Below are 15759 nucleotides of genomic sequence, written 5' to 3' on the forward strand. Positions count from 1 at the left end.
AAGACTGTTTAAGTACAGGGCCTTGGAAGGGCCCTCATTAGCTTTATGACAAGTCTTCCTCTGATTCCAGTGATGGTGGCAGAGATGAGTCTTAACACATTGTACTTACATGCCTGGCACTCGTTCCGAGAGGTTTTCGTGCATCAATCCTCATGACAACCTAAGGCACACTGTGCCAGAGATACAGAGGGGCCACGCCTGAGATGACGTGGCTGGGATGTGGAGCTGCTGGGAGAGAGGAAGTGTAGACGAGCAGACTGCGAACAGAGAGCTCCACCTGCCCCAGCGTTGCCCCCTGTTCAGGGAAACCTGGAACACATCACTGAGCCTCCTGTGGATGCCTTTCACTTCGCCTGTGAAACAGGAATATTGGTGCCAGCTATGAGCCCCTCATTTTGTTGTTCTGAGGTCAGGAGACAGTGTGTGAAAGTGCTTTGTGAAGAGTAAAATACTTGGAAATAGTTTTTCATTCCAACTCACTATTATAGGTGAGGCTTGAAAATATAAATTTTGTTGACTTTTATTGCACTTTTAATGTTTCTAATTTACTTCTTGGACATGATTTTTTTTTTTTTTTTGTAGGTTACTTGTCTGCAAGACTTTTTTGGTGACGATGATGTTTTTATTGCATGTGGACCTGAGAAATTCCGTTATGCCCAAGATGACTTTGTCCTGGATCACAGTGGTAAGGCGATTCAGTGATCATCTTTGTAACCCTGAAGTGGAGGTTTAGGTTTGGCATTTGGTGCATGTTAAGTGGTCTGGTTGTCAAAGAAAGAAGTAATGAAGAGTTAATTTAATTAGATCATCATCTACTCTCTCTCTTAGTAGAGTTAGTTTCTTTGAATTAACAAAAGTAGAAAATACAATGAGGCAGTTATCTAGTTGCAAAAACCAAAAAACCCTAATTCCAAGTAGTTAAATATTTTTGGGTTTTTTTTGCAAGTTGGTTTCTCCTCTTTTTTACCGCATTGTTACACTTTCAAAATTGATTCCTCCCTTCTTCCAGAATGATGCCTTGGCTAGGCCTCCTTAAAATATGGATAGTGCTGAACCTGAAAATAGTTAATTATACATTTCTCATGTCCATAAAGAGATGTGTAAAAGAATAATAATATGTTAGTAATGATTATCTCAGATTTCTTTGCTCTGTTTCCATCTTTTTAAAAAATAACATGAATTGTTATATATGCAGAAAAAATAAAGCTATTTTCATTGATAAGAAAATCCCTTTCTCTTAATTTTAGCCAAAAAATGGAGTTTTTGACTGTTTAGCAATAACCTCAGTGATTTCAGATGTTATTGATTATGGGAATATTGCTGTACTCTGTTATCTGAAGTTTAAACTGATTAGAGTATTAGTGATTATTAGCTGATAGTGAAGTCAACTTCATCTTTAAATGAGATAGAATCATATAGACAAAACATTTCGCAGAGAAGAGAGATGTTAGAGGTTTCAATCCCACGCTTTAATTTCATCAATGAGGAGAGCTGGCTTTTCAAAAATTAGACTAGTGATAAACCCCTTCCAGTTGCAGTGACTCGACAGTCCAGAATTAGAGAAACATATCACCAAATAAATATGGTGACCCATAAACTTTTAAAAATTCAAGATGGTACATGCTACAGTGTCAGACTTCCTAATTCTTTCCTGTTATACTATATCAGTTTTCTAGGGGTGACTTATCTACTGAGTGCTTGGGGCTCATTTATCTACTCTTCTTGGTTTTCCACTTGTTTTTTTTCCCCACAGGTGCCAAATTTCTTGAGGGTTTCTGTAGCATCTTATATCTAGCCCTGCTTTAGATGAGTAATGCCACCAGAAAGACCTTAAAGAATTAGCGATATTATCTATGTTAATACTCTCACCTATTCTTGTGGGTTTACTGAAAAATGTAAATTCACATATCATCTCTATTTTACATCGTTTTTGACTGTAGCTTAATTTCGTTTCATAATGTTTCTTTGTCAATGTTTATCATTTTGAAAGTTGAGACATTGAAACTTGGCCTATTTCAGGTTGTAAAGTTAATTTGGGTGGCAACACAGCGATTAAACGTTTATTGAGCACTTTATATACTAGGCATTGTCCTCAGTGCTTTTATGTTAGTATGTTGTTAATTTACCTGCAATATTTGAATCATTCATAGGTTTTTGTTGTTTTGGCTACCAATGAACTCCTATAATTAGAGATAGGAGAAAGTTACTGATTTCTTCCCTCTTGATATCTAATTACTTAACCTTCTGCAAACTGGGGATAATAATAGGGGCTTTTTCATAAGATTTTGTGAGGGTTAAATGAATTAATATGTGTAAAACAGTTGGAAGGGTGCCCATTACATAGTATATGCTGTTACTGTTGTTGTTGATGTTATTATTATATCATCACCATTAAGTCTGTCATGCGAGTGAATATTCCTCGGCTCTTTGTCTCGTCACAACAAAGATTTGGAGCCACGGACATTAAAGCCCTCGGCGTGTCACAGCTCTCGGGTCTTGGACAAACCGTGTTATAGCTCGTAGGCAAATCAGTGTTACAGCTCTATTTTATTTAGGAGATAGCAGGAGAATCCATCCTCGAAGCGTGAGGGCATGCCAACCCAAAGACTGGAAGGGAAGAGAGTGGAGGGGAGAGAGAGAGGGAGAGAGAGAGAAAGAAGAGAAGAGAGTGGAGGAGAGAGAGAGGGGGAGAGAGAGAAAGAGAAGAGAGTGGAGGAGGGGGGGAGAGAGAGAGAGAAGAGAAGAGAGTGGAGGAGAGAGAGAGAGGGAGAGAGAAAGAAGAGAAGAGAGTGGAGGAGAGAGAGAGGGGGAGAGAGAGAAAGAGAAGAGAGTGGAGGAGGGGGGGGGAGAGAGAGAGAGAGAAGAGAAGAGAGTGGAGGAGAGAGAGAGAGGGAGAGAGAAAGAAGAGAAGAGAGTGGAGGAGAGAGAGAGAGAGGGAGAGAGAGAGAAAGAGAAGAGAGTGGAGGGGGGGAGAGAGAGAAGAGAAGAGAGTGGAGGGGGGGGAGAGAGAGAGAAGAGAAGAGAGTGGAGGAGAGAGAGAGAGGGAGAGAGAAAGAAGAGAAGAGAGTGGAGGAGAGAGAGAGAGGGAGAGAGAGAAAGAGAAGAGAGTGGAGGGGGGAGAGAGAGAGAAGAGAAGAGTGGAGGGGGGGAGAGAGAGAGAAGAGAAGAGAGTGGAGGAGAGAGAGAGAGGGAGAGAGAAAGAAGAGAAGAGAGTGGAGGAGAGAGAGAGAGGGAGAGAGAGAAAGAGAAGAGAGTGGAGGGGGGGAGAGAGAGAGAAGAGAAGAGAGTGGAGGAGAGAGAGAGAGGGAGAGAGAAAGAAGAGAAGAGAGTGGAGGAGAGAGAGAGGGAGAGAGAAAGAAGAGAGTGGAGGAGAGAGGAGGGGAGAGAGAGAAAGAAGAGAAGAGAGTGGAGGAGAGAGATGGAGAGAGAGAGAAGAGAGTGGAGGAGGGAGAGGGGAGAGAGAGAAAGAAGAGAAGAGAAGAGAGTGGAGGAGAGAGAGAGGGAGAGAGTGGAGGAGGGGGGGAGAGAGAGAGAAAGAAGAGAAGAGAAGAGAGTGGAGGAGGGAGAGAGAGAGAGAGAGAAGAGAGTGGAGGAGAGAGGGGGGAGAGAGAGAAAGAAGAGAAGAGAAGAGAGTGGAGGAGAGAGAGAGGGAGAGAGAGAGAGAAGAGAGTGGAGGAGGGGGGGAGAGAGAGAGAAAGAAGAGAAGAGAAGAGAGTGGAGGAGAGAGAGAGAGAGAGAAGAGAGTGGAGGAGAGAGGGGGGAGAGAGAGAAAGAAGAGAAGAGAAGAGAGTGGAGGAGAGAGAGGGGGAGAGAGAAAGGGCGCGTGCACGCGGGAGAGAGCGCGCAGGCGCTTCGGCCCCTCCTCTTACATGCCACCCCCCCCCCCGCCCCGCCCCTGCCCTGTGCAGACTGGGCTTGGCCAGGAGTGCTGTTGGTTCTACCTGGAGTCTTCACTCTGGTCCTCGGACCTTCTTTTGTCCTATTTTCACAGAATTTTCCCTTCCTTGTCTTTTAGCCACCGCCATTTTGGACTCCTTTTCCCTATTCTACCTACCTAACAGGTCATAAAATTTTACTATGAAAACAAGCCTCAGACCTAATTCTGCCACAGGTGCCTTTATTAGGAGTGATGTCAAAAACTCAGCCTCTGTGCACTGGTGCTGAGTCAAATCTCAGAGACATACATAGTTTCGGGCGAAGTAGAAAAGAATAGTTTAATTGCTTTGCCAGGCGAAAGGGGACACAGTGGGCTCCTGCCTCTCAAAACTGCGTGTCCCAACCCTGGAGGATTTGGTGAGGGGTTTAACAGCAGTTGTTCAAGGGTGAGGTGTGTGCAGAGCCTGCACGCCTTTGACCTGTTCTCAGGTGGTCTTCTGATGAGTTTTTCTGGTTCCTAAAGGTGGTCTTCTCTGGAATGAGGATTGCTGATATCTTCTGTTTACTGGGGGTTTGTTCTGTAAAGAGCTCAGAGACACTGTTCTGTGTGTCCCTTGAGGCAGAACCAGGGCCCTGCCCCCCTTGCCTCTTCATTGCCTTCCTTCCCTGACTAGCAACTGTTGGAACCTGCCCTTTGGAGCTCAGGGAAGGTCATGGAGGCTGGAGTCTGTTCCCTACAAGCAAGGGGCGGAGCGGGGGGGGGGGGGCGGTGAGGGGGGGGGGCGGGGGGGCGTTGCGGGGGGCAAACAGGGAAAGGCTTCCATGCCCAGGAGCTTCTACAGGGTCCTGTTTGGGTTTAGGAGGCAAAGATTAAAAAACAAACAAAATCTGTGTGACTTGTAATCTCGATGAGTCCCAGCTCTGTCCTTTTATACTTCTGACAACATCTTGCATTAAAAAAATCATTCAAAGTTCATAAAAGTTAGCTAACCTAGTCTTAGGGCAAAATCCTGTGTTAGTGAGCTGGGTGCAGGGCTTGCTCAGATTCCTAAGCCTTGGGGTGGTTCTGGTTAGTAGCTCTCTAGGGTTATACATCCTGTTCATGAAAGAGTGGCAGTGCCTTTAGGAAGGTTCTAACTAATCCACACACCACTCCTTTCAACACTGGAATACTTTCTAACATCTATAATGCTCATGAACTAAACTGCTGTTGCTACAGCCCCCTTTGAGTAAGGTTTTGATTAGAGTCTTTCAGATGCTAACTAGCCTCCCCTGGTGTGTATTTTGCTAATTAATGTACTTCACTTGTTAATTTATTGTCCCTGGGGGTATAGATTAAAACCAACCCATATTTTAATCTTTCTGCATAAATTGAAGTATTTTAATGTGAATTTGACAATACGTTATATAATTTAATCCTTATAACAAGCCTGTTAAGCAGATTTAGTCTCATCCCAATTTCATAGGGAGAGAAAACTGAGACTTAGACCTAAGCTAAGTGCACCAGTCAGCAAAGTCACACCCATGATTCATCCCAAAGCTGCAGGACTCTAAAACCCACATTCTTAATTGTCTGAATTGGAAGTGATTATTTTAGCCGTGTAATTAGTTCTGGTACTCTACGCGCCGATTTGTGCTTCCCTGGTAGCTCAGCTGGTAAAGAGTCTGCCTGCCACGCAGCAGGGAGACCTGAGTTCAGTCCCTGGGTTGGTAAGATCCCCTACAGAAGGGAAAGGCTACCTACTGCAGTATTCTGCCCTGGAGAATTCCGTGGACTGTATAGTCCATGGGGTCGCAGAGTCAGAGATTACTGAGCCACTTTCACTTTCACATGCTGATTTATTTGGCAATTTATGGAAAGAACAAAGCTATTGTTTAAAGCTGGTTCCCTCATTTTTGATGCTTTGTACTTTGGGCAGATGGAAAATAAGTAAGGGGTTCATAAATTAGAATCCTATAGCCTTTCAAATTAAGATTAGCTGAGTTGGAGAGAACTCTATTATAGCCTTTGCCTATCAATGCTGTTGATCAATAATAATAAGTTGTACATGTGGAGATTAGGTTGTGTGTGTGAATCAAATTTTCTTGACTGAGCACTTACTATATATGGATTTCTGTATTAAGGACTCCTTCTGGAACAATGAGGTGAATGACAAGGTCTGAAGCCTAATTTACGAAAATCTCAGGTGTGCTTTTGGGATGGATGCTTTGTATATAAAAGTCATTTAACAGTAATAAAATGATCAGGTAATGGTTCTAGGCACTAAACTACTGGACTGTGGTCTTTCTAGAATTAAAACTAGATCTCTTTAAAGCGCTTTCCTTTCTTTCTAGAGTGCCGTGTCTTGAAGTCTTCCTATTCTCGCTCCTCAGCTGTTAAATATTCTGGATCCAAGAGCCCTGGGCCTTCCCGACGCAGCAAGTCACCAGCTTCAGGTAGTTACAGGGAGGGAAGCGGGTAGTCACAGACGGAGCACGTTCTTCGGTTTTCTTTAGAATGGGTTGGTAGTCGTGCCCATCCTTGTATGCAGCCAGGTTCCAACATAACATATAGATGGCATGATTTTTTATATCAAAGGTTTTGAGTCTGTTTCTCCAAGATATAACAAGTGTCCTAAGATACTTGTTTTGTTCTGACACATTTTCTCAAGAGCAATCTTATCTAGATTCTTTTCCTGGTATTTACATAGAAGTGTTTTCACATTTTGACCACTGTGTCTGCATTAAAAAAATTTTTTTAATGGATATTTTCTTCTCTTATTGGTTTAAAGCATAAGCTAATACACCCACCTAGCAAAACTATTTCCTTGATAAGGTTCCACAGGCTTTTCCTTTGTTAAGCAATTTAATCGTAGCAACGATTATTGTTGGAAGTAATACTGCTTATTTCAGAGTCAGACTTACCTCTACATTTCTTTCAGATCCTAAACCTATAGATTTGTCATAATTTTGACAGCTTTTGACATTTTTAAAAAATTAAAATGTCCCCCAAATCTTGATATTTTGATGCTATAAGGCTCGCTTATAGTATGCTAATATTGTTTCCCATTAAGGAAAGGATTGTGAAAAAACATGATTTTACATGTGAGGAATCTAGAACATGTGAAAGTAATATGAATAAAAACTGTCTGAAGCCTCAACCTGTCTATAAAATACTGAGTTTCGGGGGTTTCTGCTGCTCCATCTTCTGCACCGACCCCGCTTTCTTTAGGTGGGATAGTTTCCCTTCTTTCCGTGTGCACGTTTATTTTATTATTTATTTTTTTAGGAATTTTATACATATTTTCATTTATTTAATCTTCTCAGTAACTCTAAATTTAGATATAATTATTCTCAATGTAGAAAGGAAGAAATTAAGAGATTCTTAGTAAGACTCTGAATGGCCTCACTCCCAAAGCCCCCATGCATCCTTAATGCCATATTTTCTCTTATCATGTTGCTGAGCTGATTCACTATTGTGAGGCATTTGGGGTTATTTCTGATTTACTGTAGTGATAATTCCATCCCATAAAATTTTTTTTGTAACCCTAATCATCCTGGGTCGTGTGCACGTTTAGACCTGCCGAATAACTGCTCTCCTTACTTCTCCCCCTTTGTCGATACTGAATATGTACAGTAAAGAGGGGTGGCCACTACTCCAGTGCCTACTCTACAGCCAGATCCCCAGGTGAGCAGGAGAATTACGGCTTTGTCGCTCTGCTGGGTGTTTTGTTTTTGTCTTCTGCCGCCTTTTCTGTTTCCTTTTGCTCCATTTCCACGCCTGTATCTGGCTCGTACCAGTGGACATCTGTGCTGCAGCAAGTGTGTCCTGCTTCGGCTCCCTTGCTTGTTAGAGAGCCAGGCGCCTGCAGGAGGGAGCCCCGCGTGTAGTCTGCGTGCAGCCTCAGTACACAGTGATGGGGGAGGCGCAGTGCTTCAAGGGGTCTGTCTTCAAGTTAATTTCGGAAAATAATCTGTTAGTGAAAAAGGCTAAGGGTTGTCGGTAATACGGAAATGGCCATAGAAGCAATTCTACTCCTTCCCTCCTTCCTCACTCTGGAGTCAATAAGCCCAGTATTCTCTCTCTAAAAATATTGGCAATATGAATATTTTTAACCGGAAGCATCTCTCTGATGTTAAGCTTATTTCAGATCATAGTTTGCTTTCTGTAAAGTATTGGGTTGGCTGCAAAATTTGTTTTTTAAGATCGAGTGGAAAAATCCAAATGGACTTTGGGGCCAATCCAATATTTCAAATGCTGGGAAAGCTAACGTAACCTGAAATTTGCATGAATACACTTCACTGGGTTTACTATGTGGTAGACGTAGACATTTGTTGGGTTCTTAGCTTTTGTTTCAGTGATAGCTTTCCAGATGCTTATCATATAACTAAAATAACTAAATAAGAGTGGAGATCAAAGTTCAAAGTGGAGTGGAGATCAAAGAGTTCAAAGATCACATATTATGATTACTCTAATTTTGGCTACCCGAGGTCTAAAGAGGGAAATTAATTAAAAACACGTTTCATAGCCATACTTGTCTTGCGGACCGACTGCTTCACAGAATAGTCTAATAAATGTATAAATCTTCTTAACTAGAATTTGAGATGCTTAAATAAAGTGATTTAAGAAAATCTTAACATTTCACTACCTCAGATTTTCAACTGAGTCCATATTTGGATTTGGGTTAGTCAAGTTTATCTTAAACTTACAAGTAAGAGTTGTGAGATGTAAACCACATCTCCATGGTTAAATGACTTCTCTAAAAGAGATTAATCCAAAAGCATGTTCAATACATACTGTATAGTTATAAAAAATAGTTTTGTGTTATTAACAGCCGCAGAACCCAGATGGATAACTTGCTTTTACAGGCACTTTTGCTGTAGTGTACCCATTACCATTTAGAACATTCCATGGGACTCCCTGGAATTTCAAACAGAGCAATAACTTTGTAAACATAATCTTGTGCTTTTTCATTATTGAGACAGAAGTGCTCCCATCATTGAAGTCTTCTGATTGACTAAATCCCTCCATAAAACTCACATTTATCAAAATAGCTAAATAGTATGTAATAAGTACGTAGACATTAACCCGGGTAACACAGTGGAGAAAGGGAAAGTGGCTCAGTCATGTCCCACTCCTTGCGACCCCATGGACTATACAGTCCATGAAATTCTCCAGGCCAGAATACCGGAGTGGGTAGCCTGTCCCTTCTCCAGGGGATCTTCCTGACCCAGGAATCGAACTGGGGTCTCCTGTGTTGCAGGTGGATTCCTTACCACCTGAGCCACAATAGTCACCATAACGTGAGCATTTAAAATTCTCACTTAAGATTTCTAGCTTGTGACTCTTTGTCCACCTGGATAAAAAGTGTTCAGAGCAAGCGAACAAGAAAGCCCCACGTCAATTTCTTACCTTACAGTTGAGGGAAGGGTGGATAAAAGCCTTATTTGGGGGAAAGAAAATCCCAGTCTACTGAAGGAGAGGGAGCGTCCCAGAGATGCTGGGCGCTGTCCACCTTCCTGTTGGGGCAGCAGTGTCAGGGCAGAGAGCCCAAGGTGACCCTGTCCCAGCTTCCAGTTACCTTCCTGGAAATGGAGCAATGTGCCAATAAAAATGACATTAAGAGATCACTAGACAGCTTTTTTGTTTGTTTGTTTTGAGCCTTTGAAATACTATCAGAAACTTAAAGAGCTGTCTATGGCTTAGTGTCTCCAGGATGGGAGTTATTTAAGGGTAAATATGAACATGTATTTATAGACACCAGTTCAATCCCTGCCAGTGAGTTTTGTTAAGAAATTATGTTTAGGCAGGAGGTGTATTTATAGAGACATTGGTTGGCCACAGGGATTACCATTTGCAGGAACTAATTTTTCTTCTTTAGTCCCTTTCCCATCACTGCTCCAGGGAAATCTTTGATTGCAGAGTAATTTCTGAAGATCAGTGAAAGGTAACAACACTTGGGGAGGGGAGGAGCTGAACAGGTAGTTGTGTTGAATGAAGAGGAAATGGAGCCAGACTCAGTTTCAGCTCCTAGCAAGCTCACTAGCTCATAGCTCATAAATATCTCTTTTCTATGTGGATTCCTACCACCAGCTCCCTTTAAAGAGAATTTTTAAAAGAAACAGCACTAATTGAAGTGTGACTTTATTGAAAAATAAGCCGGACTGTTGAATACTCTTAAGAAGTTTCTAATTGACTGTACAGTTATTTGTGTTGTACTTGTGCTATAAATACCCACATATGTTTGTTCAGAAAATCTAGATAATGATTTATGAATGAGTGGTTTTAAACTAGAAAAGTTGAAGTTTGGTAATTGAAAAATAACTGTAAGACTTTTGCACCTTTGCTGAATTTTTACAGTGAGCCATACAATAAACAAACATGAATGAATCATCTCATCACAAATATTATGCTTATTGATCCAGAATTCTGCCTCCTTTCAAGGACTGGTGCTCAGTTTTTTGAGGTCACCTTTTCAGGAGTTTTGCATTTTGCTTTTTATACTTAATAGCATCATTTAAAATAATAGTTGTCTGCTCCCTTGTATTAAAAAGATTTTTTAAAAAGGAAATGGACTTTGCTTATCTTTCCATAGAGACGAATGGCAGTTTTCATCTACTTGGTGTAAAAGCTTTGAGAATTAATGATAAAAGGGGTTAAAATAACTCCCTAGAAAAGGGAAAAAAAAAGCAGTACCAGATGTTAACTAATAGCTTTGTGAAATTACAACAGAAGTGGTATAATTAGGAATAAGCCTGAGTCACAGTAGGATGTGTGACTAGCACTGTATAGTTAGTGTAAAATCTGCAAGCTTACCCTCTCCTGGAAGCCGCCATTGCCATGCTTTTCCTCACCTAGTCTCTAAACTGAGGAAGTGTGCGGAAATTTAGAGGAGGGTGTTGGAGAAACCTACCAAGATTTGCTAAATAATGGGAAAATTAAGCTAAGAAGACAAGAAAATGGAAGGACTCAGAAATAACTAGTCCAGATAAAAGGAAATTGGAAGAGTGCCTTTTATGACCTTTAAACAAATAAGTGGGTATTACAGGGGGAAATGACCAATAATTTTCTTTTTCCATTAAGAATACCCTTAGGATATGTGTTAGAATTATTGTATTGTGGAGTTGATCTGGGAGAGACAGAGAAATGCCTCAGTGATTCAGGCGGTGTGGACAGGTTGTAGGACAGCCTTCCGAGTGAACAGTTACAAATATGACGGCCATACATTTCTCTACCCTTGCTGGCATGCCGGATTTGTGGACAAGTTCCCGTTCACATCTCGAGCTCCATAACGTTTTACATATTTGTTTATGTTACTGCTGGAAAACTATTATTGAAAATCCAGTTTCACTGCTTATTTGCCTGATACTTTGTCTGCAATGCAGTAAGACACATTGTTTTGCTTTTTGCTGATTTGCCATCTGCTTTGAGCTTTCGGTGAGTCGGAGCTCCGTTGGAGCTGTGTGGGGCACGTGCTTAGTGTTTCTGCCCGGCCTGGTGGCTCTGGGTTCTGACGACCTCTCTCTCCTTTGCTGTCTCAATGTCAGTTAATGGAACTCCCAGCAGCCAGCTCTCCACTCCTAAATCGACGAAATCCTCCAGCTCCTCTCCAACCAGCCCAGGAAGTTTCAGAGGACCAAAGGTATGAAATGGGACATTGTGCCGTGTTCGTGTGATTCCGTTCTGTTGCATAATTTAGTGGTTAGTTTGTTCTGGGACTTGGGTGCAGTAACAAATCAAAAAGGAAAGAAGTTTGGATTTGGAGCCAGGAAGACTTGACTTTGGATCCTGTATCCTTTCTGTATCTCGTAATTTGGGTCAATTTACCTAACTCTTCTGAGCTAAAGTGTTCCCATCTCTTAAATGGGAATATAAAATTATGGTTAGGGTTGAACATGATGTGGTTTTATATCAATAAACAGTAGTTTTCCTATTATAATCAGAATAATTTGCAATGGCAAAGCTTTAGAGATTGATTCTTTTTAGAAATCTCATTTAGAAACCATGATTCTTTTTGGAAATCTCATTTAAAATTATGATTTTAATATTGTTACCATAATTCGACTATGTAAAAGCCTAAAATAGAGTGAAATTCTAGTATAATACTTATATACAGAAGTTAGTAACACAAGAAAAATATGTTCATTTTGGTGAAGAACTTAGAAATAAATCTTAGGTTTTGACTGTGATCTCCTGAAAATATGAACAGTAATTTAACATGATTAAGCAACTGGTTTGGTATGCATTTTATCTAGTGGAGAAGACTGATGAGTGAAACCAAATTTGCAGAATTTCAATAAGTTTTATTTGACTTAGTAGCTCTCAGTAGTTTAAACTTTTGAGTAAATTTGCCTGATAAAATAGCGGTACATTTTTTTTTTAATTGAAGGATAATTGCTTTACAGAATTTTGTTGTTTTCTGCCATACATCAACATGCATTAGCCATAGGTATACATATGTCCCCTCCCTTTTGAATCTCCCTCGCACCTCCCTCCCCATCCCACCCTTCTAGATTGCTACAGAGCCCCTGTTTGAGTTCCCAGAGTCATACAGCAAATTCCCACTGGCCATCTATTTTACATACGGTAATACAAGTTTCATGTTACTCTCTCCATACATCTCACCCTCTCCTTCCCCCAGTCCCCGACCCTGTGTTCCTAAATCTGTTCTCTGTCTTTTTCTCCATGGATGACCTGCAAATAAATTAATCAGTACCATCTTTCTGGATTCCTTATATATGCATTCGTATATGATATTTATCTTTCTCTTTCTGACTTACTCTTGGAGTGTTTAGTTGACATTGGACTTATCTTCATGGTGACAAATACATTCTCTAAAGCTGGTGACCCAAATGTTTCAGGTATCATCCAAGTGGGAAATTTTCTTTCCCTTAAGGATGTTGAGAAACATTTTCACTGGTAAAGTGAAGGATAAAAGGCCCAACGTGCCTTGTGAATTCCGGGTGGGAACCTGCTGGGCTGGCAGGGCATTTGGTCTGCGGGTTCTCCTTGCCTGCAGGGCTGTGTTCTCCATCCGACACTCCGGTGTGCTTGTCGGGTCCTGAGAACATTGTCTACCTCCAGAGTGAACTTGCTATATTCTTGTCTCAGTGCCTGACATCAATAACAGAAATTTCCACTGGAAAAGGACAGATCATCTGGTTTTGTGCCTGCTTGCTTATGTATGTTGGTAGAATTTGGAGAGATCAATAGTCAGTTTGGGATTTGGAGCACAGAGCTCTAGGTAACCTCTAAGTGCTGGAAGTTCCTGATCTTCATCAAAAGAACTGGCCATTTTCTGAAGTGCTAAATTGGCTTAGGTCAGTGCTTAATACGATTTCAATGGAATTCTTAAATGTCAACTCCAAAAGAAAAGCTGTATCAATTAAAAATCACTAATGTAATTATTTTCAGCTTTTCTTTCCCAGCTTCTTTTCCCCAGAATAGACTGGAGGTGCTGTGTGTTTTAATCCAGGTAACTTTCAAGAAAACTGAAATAAAAATCAAGTCGATTTACCTTGTTTCCAGTTTCGATTGTTTTATGCTTTATTAAAGCCAAAGCAAGCGATTCCTAGTGCTGGTGATTGTCAACCCATGCAAACCCAAACGAAGCTTTCCAGTGGCCCACCTGCAGGGCTCACTTGCATTTCTCTCCTGGCTGTTGCTGGAGGCAGGACTGCTGTGGTCCTTGGCCTCTGGTTGTCTGCGGCCATCCCAGAAGGGTACCTTAGACCATGCTCTCCTGGGTCTTGGTTGTTTTCCCCCTTTTTTGTTATCCATTGGTGATGTGGACTCTTGTCTTTCTTCCTCATCTGTCTTCAGCTCTTAGCCCACAATTGTTCTTTCCTGTGGATGCCACCAGGTCAGTTGGTGCTGCTATGCTCCGATGCAGACTCATTCTTTTACACATGTGCACATACTTGGAGGAGATCACTCACAGATGTGGAAATCTGAAGTGAAGAGTTGGGTTTCTTTTTTAATAGTACAGTAATAGTATAATAATATTTAAAGTATTTATTTTTGACTGTATCAGGTTTTAGTTGCAGCACTTAGGAGCTTCACTGTGGCACGTGTGTGCCTGCTAAGCCACTTCAGTCGTGTCTGACTCTTTGCAACCCTATGGACTGTTACCCACTAGACTCCTCTGTCCCTGGAGTTTTCCAGGCAAGAACAGTGGAGTGGGTTGCCATGACTTCCTCCAGGGGATCTCCCTGTTCAGGGATCAGACTCGAATCTCTTGTGTCTCCTGCATAGGCAGGCAAGTTCTTCATCACTAGTGCCACCTGGGAAACCTCTCTGGCACACAGGCTGTCTAATTGTGTTGTACAGGCGGGCTTAGCTGCCCTGCGGCAGGGGATCAAACCCATGTGCCCTGCATTACAAGGTGGATTCTCAACCACTGGGCCACCAGGCAGGTCCTCCAGTGGGATTTTTAAGACATGCTAACACGCTTTAATACGCTTGCAGAGACATTAGATAAAATCATTCTCAACTACAATAGATACATCTTAGTATCTAGAGTAACCTTAGAATTCACGGTAAGTGCTCACGGATTATTCATTGATGCAAAAAGAGATGAAGAAAGTTACAGGAAATGCTGATTCCTGGTCAAGACTGACATTGAAATCACCAGTAAGATAAAGGGTAACAGTCCTTTCATGACCTCCCACCCCTTCCTTTCTCCTCCAGCACACCTGAGGCTTGGCTGACAGCTGAGACCGCCTCTGGATTTCTTTTGATCATCTGTAAAATAAGAACATTTGACTTTAGATGAGTCCTACAGTGCTAAGATTGTAGTTCTTGTAAGTTGTCCAAAAACCTGTCTAGGATGCTGGGGAATCCATTCTTCTTCCTCTTACTCAAGCTGATATAGACTCACTGAATCTTACATTAAATATTTGAAGCTAAACAAGTCTGTGCTACACCCATCAGCTGTTCGGACATAAAGCTAAATATCTGTAGCCCCTGCCTGTTCCCGGGGGTCATACTTTGTGGGCATTCATTTCATTGCAGATTCCCCACAGTCGTGGTGTGTATTGTCCTTGGATGAAAACTTGCCTTTGAAACACTGCAGCTTAGGCGTGCTCCTTGCTCTGCAAGATAGCTTCATTTTGATGTCACTGTAAGGCTCTAGCCAGCATCTGTCCACGTTTGCATTATTTTCCTCTATTAAGTGACATTACACATGGAGAATTACAGATAATTATCAGGTGTTAGTGCTAGGCCTTTTCCTTCCCCTTCATTTAAAATAGCTCATTAAGATCCATTAAGAGGGGATGTCTGGCAGTGGAGGGCCGTTCTTCATGGGCAGCAGCTCTTTACTCCTATTTACCCTACTTGGATGCTTTTATGGCTTTGTGGGTAGCCTTTTTCCAGAGCACTGCAAACGCAGGCAGCGTGGGCCAGGACAGCTCCCGCCGTCCTCCCAGGACACAGCTTTGGGCACAGGGCCTCCTCCCCGCCCCTCCCCCATCTTGGCTTTACTTAACAGGGGCTTTGGCAGAGGTGAGCAGCATTTGCTATTCCGTCACAACCCGCCACCCCCCACCTTGTGGCAGATTCTGGGAACCATTCTGGCATTTGGGTGGAGACACTAAAATAATTGAAAAGGAAAAATGCTGAGGTTGTGTTGTTTAATCTCAGACTCCAGGGAGGCAGCGGTGTTTTTATTTGCTCCTCGAAAAACGTGGGGATTCAGAAACAGCTCCCCATCCCCTGCACAATGCCCTCATTGCTTTCCGGGTAATACTCTTGTGAGGAAGACAGCTCCGCTCCATTCAGACGTGTTCACAGAAGGTCAGGCTCTCTAAGGGGCTGGACCAAAGGCAGGAGAGGAAGCAAAGCTTTCCTCAAATTGTGTTTTTGGCAAGGTGGGGCTGTTGAGAAATAGGGTGGCAACCAAG

The 15759-nt window shown here is 42.0% G+C and overlaps 1 protein-coding gene across 1 annotated transcript in view; it reads left to right on the forward strand.

Annotated features, from left to right (window-relative positions):
- The window catches only part of DCLK2 (doublecortin like kinase 2), a 190598-nt gene that overhangs the window by 122153 nt on the left and 52686 nt on the right, over nt 1–15759 (forward strand). The window contains exons 3-6 of the mRNA XM_018061207.1: nt 583–685; nt 6211–6312; nt 7493–7543; nt 11404–11498. Of these exons, the coding sequence (XP_017916696.1) occupies nt 583–685; nt 6211–6312; nt 7493–7543; nt 11404–11498 (351 nt within the window). The remainder of the gene's footprint in view (nt 1–582; nt 686–6210; nt 6313–7492; nt 7544–11403; nt 11499–15759) is intronic.

Source organism: Capra hircus, chromosome 17, assembly GCF_001704415.2.
Source record: "Capra hircus breed San Clemente chromosome 17, ASM170441v1, whole genome shotgun sequence".
Lineage (NCBI taxonomy): Eukaryota > Metazoa > Chordata > Mammalia > Artiodactyla > Bovidae > Capra > Capra hircus.